This window comes from Sorex fumeus, unplaced genomic scaffold (assembly GCF_029834395.1).
Source record: "Sorex fumeus unplaced genomic scaffold, SorFum_2.1 ptg000131l, whole genome shotgun sequence".
Lineage (NCBI taxonomy): Eukaryota > Metazoa > Chordata > Mammalia > Eulipotyphla > Soricidae > Sorex > Sorex fumeus.
Window position 1 is genome coordinate 31,819,801 of NW_026606188.1, and position 7,293 is coordinate 31,827,093.

Below are 7,293 nucleotides of genomic sequence, written 5' to 3' on the forward strand. Positions count from 1 at the left end.
ACCCAGATCAAAAGGAACAACGTGAAGTCATTTTTGTCATTTCTGTTTTGGATTATTTTGGTCTCTCGCACTTCTGACATCGCCTTTTCTCCTTTAGCCTACTGATCATTTCATTTCCACCCTCTCACCATTTCATGATTGGAAAATAAGCAATTCTGTAAAGGAGCTTGGTGATGAATAGAAACGGAATTTGAATTTTAGGATGTTCCATGGATACCTTCTCATGTCCCATTTTACCAAAGAAAATGAATTTCAATAAGAATAATATGGTTTACTTCTGGATTCTGGGAATATATTTGTCCTTCAGAAAAAAGCACTAAAGAGAGGAGAGAGAAATGATGCAGGATGGAAAAGAAGATTGAGAGAAAAAAAAGAGAGAGAAAAGACGGAGGAACTTGTTAATTGCAAGACTCCCAGAGCAAGGTATTTTTCTTTGCTTCACAAGTTAGAAGCTGTTGAATAATTCATGCCAAGCGTGGAAAGGCTGCCTTTTCCCTGGGTGATGTAGAACAGCAGGAGAGAGCTTCGAGTGGGTTCACCGCACCAACCACCACTCTCAGTTCGCTCCTGAGCGCAGGGTGCGCTCCTCAGCCGGCGTCTGCTTTCAGCATCCCGCTGCTGCCTTTGCCGCTGCCGCTGCTCGCCCCAGTGGTCTAGGCTTGCAAGCTTTCTACTTTCCTCCTCCTAGCCCTGCTGCCAGCTGAGGAGTCTCTCTGCAGCTGCTGCTGGCTTCTGCCTGGGACCATGTGCTTGGCTACTGCTGGGAAGAAACAGACTTGCTCCTGGTACTCATCTCAGATGAGTTTCTCCTGTTGATTTTGGGATCGCAGATGCTGCTCCTAAGGAAGTATTTCCTGGCATCCCTCCATCACCTACGGCCAGCTAAGGACCATCCCCAAAGTAAGGCACCCCCAAACCTTTCCCCAACCCCCATCCTTCTTATCTGGTGATATTTCTGCTTTCCCCAAGAAACTAGGGATTCCATTTGGTAATATTTCTCTCTCTCTCTCTCTCTCTCTCTCTCTCTCTCTCTCTCTCTCTCTCTCTCTCTGTCATTTTCTCTCTCTCTCTCTCTCTCTCTCTCTCTCTCTCTCTCTCTCTCTGTGTTAGGGGCTGAAGAGGGGGCTTTTCTTGGCATCCCTCTGTCCTAGGGCTTCCCTGGTTCCTGCGGATTGCTCAGAGGCCTTTGCCCGGCCCTGGAGACATTTCCCCTGCAGGCACCTGTCATCTACCACCCCCGTTCTCCCTGCGCTCCCCGCCCCCCCAGCCCGGCACTCTGCTTCAGCCTTTTGTGTCGGTGGCAGACGGTTGAAGGGATGTCTTTGCCCTCCCGGCAGGCGGGCATCAGGATGGGCCGCGCTGCGAGGAGCCGACACTAGTGTGCGAGGTGTGAAGAGTTGGCCAGGATGACCAACTCCTCCTCCACGTCCACGTCCTCCACCACCGGTGGGTCGCTGCTGCTGCTCTGCGAGGAAGAGGAGTCGTGGGCGGGCCGCCGCATCCCCGTGTCCCTCCTGTACTCGGGCCTGGCCATCGGGGGCACGCTGGCCAACGGCATGGTCATCTATCTCGTGTCGTCCTTCCGAAAGCTGCAGACCACCAGCAACGCCTTCATCGTCAACGGCTGCGCCGCCGACCTGAGCGTGTGCGCGCTCTGGATGCCGCAGGAGGCTGTGCTGGGGCTGCTGCCCGCGGGCTCCGCCGAGCCCCCGGGGGACTGGGACGGCGCAGGGGGCAGCTACCGCCTGCTGCGCGGCGGGCTGCTGGGGCTCGGCCTCACCGTGTCCCTCCTGTCCCACTGCCTGGTGGCGCTCAACCGCTACCTGCTCATCACGCGGGCGCCCGCCACCTACCAGGCGCTGTACCAGCGGCGCCACACGGCGGGCATGCTGGCCCTGTCCTGGGCGCTGGCGTTGGGCCTCGTGCTGCTGCTGCCGCCCTGGGCGCCCCGGCCGGGAGCGGCGCCCCCGCGCGTCCACTACCCGGCGCTGCTGGCGGCCGCGGCGCTGCTGGCCCAGACGGCGCTGCTGCTGCACTGCTACCTGGGCATCGTGCGCCGCGTGCGCGTCAGCGTCAAGCGGGTGAGCGTCCTCAACTTCCACCTGCTGCACCAGCTGCCCGGCTGCGCCGCCGCCGCCGCCGCTTTCCCGGGGGCCCCGCACGCGCCCGGCCCGGGGGGCGCCGCGCACCCACCGCCGGCCCAGCCCCTGCCCCCCACGTTGCACCCGCGGCGCTCGCAGCGGCGGCTCAGCGGCCTGTCGGTGCTGCTGCTGTGCTGCGTCTTCCTGCTGGCCACGCAGCCGCTTGTGTGGGTGAGCCTGGTGAGCGGCTTCTCGCTGCCCGTGCCCTGGGGCGTGCAGGCGGCCAGCTGGCTCCTGTGCTGCGCCCTGTCGGCGCTCAACCCGCTGCTGTACACCTGGAGGAACGAGGAGTTCCGCCGCTCCGTGCGCTCCGTCCTGCCCGGCGTCGGGGACGCGGCCGCCGCCGCCGTGGCCGCGACCGCGGTGCCCGCCGTGTCCCAGGCGCAGCTGGGCACCCGCGCCGCTGGCCAGCACTGGTGACCCGCGGCGGACGGAGATTCTGGGCTTCCAGCGTGTGTGGCCGGCTGCGTCCCCCACCTGCCCCCTGCCCTCCAGCCCCTGCCCCGGCTGGGATGCCCGCAGCCCATCCACCTGCGCCGAGGTGTCGGCCTCCACCCGAGCGGGATGCTGGAACGCCGGGCTCTCCTCCAACCGGCTGCCGGTCCCAAAGCGTTTTCGACGGCCACCTGATGTGTAGCCTCTGTTTCTGTGGTTTAGAGAAACCCAACACACTAGCCCACACTCCAGAGACGTCAAGAACTTGCAAATTGGCACTTTAAAAAGAACTCGCGAATTAATTTCGACACGTTTTTGAATAAGGCGTTGGACAACGTATGACCATTCCCACCTTCATCGTCTTTTCTATGACGCGCCACGAGTGTGCATGAGCCAAAGGAAGGGATGTGGATGAAGGAAACTACTTAAGAAATACACTTGGAAAGGAACCCGTGTTTGATGATGCTTTTGTTATTTTAACCTTTGGATTGACCAAGCCACAGATGCGCACATCAATATGAATTGTCAGTAAGACCCTCAAGCCCTTTATTCTTAAAAGGGCTTTTAAAAAAAAAGAAAAATTAATTCCCGAATGCTGTGTAAGATAGAATATTAGCCTGTAAGGCGAGCGGTGGAAACCCCACCGAATTACTATTTTACATTCCTCTTTCCACTTCTAAGACTGAAAATTAGCACTGGTTGTTAAACTGGAAAATTTCCAGTCTGCTTATTGACGGCCGGAGACAGCAATGGAATTGTAAAAACACATACGGGGTTATCTATAGTAGGTTCCAGCTTCACTCTTTCCTGTAGCATGCACACTTGTTGCTATCCTCATTTTGTAATCAATTTCTCTTCCTTATGAGTGTGATTGCAAGCTTTGAACATTTTTGTACTATAATGGTTGCTAAGGAGAATAAGTCTTTGTGTTTTCTCTTTGACATTTAAAATATCTCAATGCACATGATATAATTGAACACTGATAATACCATGAATACATAGCTAAGTATTAGCTGCTATTGCATGCTCCTAGATGCTAGAACTTATTGGGCATGTGGTATACTAAAGCAATACCCGTTACCAAGGACATTTTACATTTTTTTTAGACACCAGAAGAAACTGCTTTCAATTATTTGAAAAGAGACACAGAGACACTTCTGGCTACCTAGTGTTCTTCTTGTCTTGGCCCAATTTATGAAATAAAAACTTCCAGCTGGGAATATGTGATGAAATGGAACAGAAGTCAAGATGGAGCAGAAATATGATTTGGCTCTGCAAAGCCATCTGTGTGCTCTTTTAGGATTTAGACAAGCCATATATTAGAAAGCAACACTGTTTTTTTTTAATGTAGTACGTATATATTATTGTGACATTTGACATTAATATCCTGGTTAAAGGAGGATTGGTAAACTCAGTTAAACATAATTGAATAGCACAAATGAGGATCTGTTCTTAAATGTACAGTTTGAGGCTTGTCATATTCATCTTGGGTTTACTCTATTTAGAGTCAAAATATAAACCATGTGTAATTACCTTATAAAATTGAAATCAGAAGAAAAATTTTAAAAATTATCATCAATCAGTTTTCTGACTGCCAACTATAAAATCTAAGATCAAACAGTCTCAGTGAATTGTGACATTCATGAACAAAACCAGCTTGCTTTGTTTCACCTATGGACATTTAAAACTATAGTAGGAAGCCTCATGAATTTGAATAATTATGGATTTTGCAGGAAATTTGACACATTTATTGTAAAGCAAAATAAAGCAAATATGTTCATTACCAATAATAGCTCAGCCGTCATTTTATTAATCCCTGCTTTGCATGCACATTTCTTTCACTAAGGTTTCACAGAGTCCCATTTTCCTTGAAACAAATATTTAATTAAAATTCAGATAACTGTTTCTCTGAGTTTTTTTCCCTCCTGGCTTACTTGTATGCCTTTTTGAGAATGCTGTGGCACTGATAACCGTACTTGAAAGCGCCAGTGAATAAGTAACTTCTTTTTCTGACTTCATTTAATTTAATTTTTAGCTTATTTAACCTTATATAAATAAGGCCCTTCTGAAAGCAATTATAAGAAACTGATATTTTCTTTCTGTAAGCATAATTCATTTGGGGAGTGGGCTGCAATCAGTAGAGCTAAAAAATTTTCTTTTGATCAAGTAGAAGGCAATTTTTGAAATCTCTCATGGAGGACGTATTCTTTCGAAAAAGGCTTTATCCTTGTTTCTCTTGGTGAATGTGGCATAAAATTTCTCCTGTTGTTCCTCTAAAATACCATTTACTACACCTGTAAAAATAGTTTTTCAAGAACATAATAAGCCCGCTATTTTGCAATGTTTCTGACAAACATGGGAACCATTTTATGCTGGCACCATGCCAGGTCAGAGACCTACTTTAGGATATATTTACTGATAATTAACTCCACAGGACTGATTTGCTTTTAATTTTAATATTGCAATGATGTGTCTAAAAACGGCTTAGTAGGGCAATGACTGCGAGTGTTGAAGTTACTGCCTTTAACAAATTATGTTAATGGAGATTGTGTTCTTATTTAAATGAAACCACATATTATCCACTCAGGAATAAGAAACCCTAATTGCTGTCGTGGGATGCCCTACTTTGCATTTTCTTCTCTATCTTCTCTTTAGGAAGATGCTCGTTAAGACATATTAACCATCAGCACACACACCCACCCTGCCCGACACACACACACGTACACACTTTCATTTTAATAGCTAAATTCTATGATGTAATGGGCATCACTCCTAGTATTTCCCTCCTTCTAACATGAAGTGTAGGCATACATAGAAATTCTGGCTTCCGTTTGTTTGTTTTTTAGGCACCCAGCCAGTGGTTTTGATGATCAAGGTCTCAGAATTGGGGGGAAAGATCTCTACACAACGGAGGGATTACTGTTTACAGGTGTACGGAGTGAGGCTGAGAAGGGGAGGAAGGGACTTAACTATCTAATGGATAAAGGTCTTGGAAATATTTTCTCTCAAAGGAGTATTTCCTGCTTTATCATCCTATTCTTCTGAGGAAAACTATATGGGCCACTGTTTGAAATAAATTCATTGTTGCAAGTCTAACCTTTATTCTGTTCTATGAGTGACTTACAGTTTTCTGGTTCTTGAACTGTCGCTTGAGTTGACCCAACACAGGACAAATATAAATGCAAGATATTGAGAAAGGTTGGAGATGTCCCTGACCTTCAGGAGAAACTGCCTTTCGTGTTTGTGAGTTGTGGGGCCAACTTCAAATGGGAGGTGTGGGTCTGCAGAAGCAAAAGAGTACCTTTTTGATTGTTGTTCGTTTGGGGCTGGAGTGATAGCACAGTGGGTAGGGCGTTTGCCTTGCACGGGGCCAACACGGCTAACCCGAGTCGATTCCTCCGCCCCTCTCGGAAAACCCGGCAAGCTACCAAGAGTATCTCGCCTGCTCAGCAAAGCCTGGCAAGCTACCTTTGACATATTAGATATGCCATACACAGTAACAAGTCTGACAATGTTACTGGGCCCGCTCAAGCAAATCGATGAACAATGGGAGGATAGTGACAGTGACAGTTCTTTCTAAAGCACCTACCCAGTGGTGCTCAGGAGCTACTCCCAGTTCTGTGCTCATTGGTTGTTTCCAGCAGCTATTAGTGGTGTCAGGGATCAAATCTGAGCGTCCATCATACAAAGTTTATGTTCCAGAATATTGAACTGTATCTTCGGTTCTATTAATACTTCTGCTCTCCCCTTCTGCTTTTCCTCACTGTCCCTCTCAACAGGGACATGTTTGGACTCTGTCCCCATGCAATACCCTTCCATAATTGCTTCACAACTAGCAACCTACCACAGCCCTTACATCAGGGACATAGGATCACCCCACCCCCCGCTTTTTTTGGCTTTTTGGGTCACACCCGGAGATGCTCAGGGGTTACTCCTGTCTCTGCACTCAGGAATGACTCCTGGCGGTGCTCAGGGGACCATATGGGATGCCGAGGATTGAACCCAGATTAGCTGCATGCAGGGCAAATGCCTTACCCGCTGTGCTATTGCTCCAGCCCCACAGGATACCCTTAAAGTTGGCCTTCAGCAGTTGGACTTCATTTACCCATTCCTGTTGTGATGGACGTGGTTCCTTGGGATGCCTTTCCCTCAGGCAAGGGATAAGGGACCAGGAGTGGTTGAGAAGCCGTGTGGGAGCAGAGGCCCAGGATGAAACCAGGCCCTCTCACTGTGGAGGGTAGTACAGCTTCTACTTAGGGACCCCTCAGGAATCTATCCCAAGCTCTTTTTCTCTACAGGGACCCCTTGACAAGGCTGTGCAAAGGATTTCCCCAAACACTTATCCTCATTGGGCTCCAATCTAGAGAAGGAGGATGAAATGGGAAGGGTGTTGCTGAGAAAGACAGGTTAGATGTCGAAGGAAGTTGTGGGGAAATCATGGATTCCTATGGATATAGATCATAGTTCCTTTATTTGTGTGCATCTTTGAAATCTCTCATAATGAGAACTTATCCAGCTCATCTTTTGGCTATTCTTTTTAGACTGAAAGTAATTTTGAATCCTTACTAGTAGAAATTAGGCTTAGTTTTTAGTTTCCACACCCTCCCTGCTTCCCCTGCCCCCCACCAGTCTAATACTCCTCCCGCTCTTTTCTATTCCGAAGGAATAAAAATTTATGGGGATTTCTTTGATCGCTCTGGTTAACAGAGTCTCTGCT

At 48.6% G+C, this 7,293-nt stretch overlaps 1 protein-coding gene across 1 annotated transcript; it reads left to right on the plus strand.

The window, feature by feature from the left end:
* Positions 1–644: 644 nt before the first annotated feature.
* GPR88 (G protein-coupled receptor 88) lies at positions 645–2,588 on the plus strand. The gene is made up of 2 exons (XM_056139148.1): positions 645–900; positions 1,338–2,588. The coding sequence occupies exon 2, from the start codon at positions 1,407–1,409 to the stop codon at positions 2,559–2,561; it is 1,155 nt and encodes a 384-aa protein (XP_055995123.1). The 5' UTR covers positions 645–900; positions 1,338–1,406; the 3' UTR covers positions 2,562–2,588.
* The last annotated feature ends 4,705 nt before the right edge of the window (positions 2,589–7,293 follow it).

What these genes read in the sequence shown, in the direction of transcription:
- GPR88 (XM_056139148.1), top strand. Translation starts at nt 1,407, where the DNA reads ATGACCAACTCCTCCTCCACGTCCACGTCCTCCACCACCGGTGGGTCG.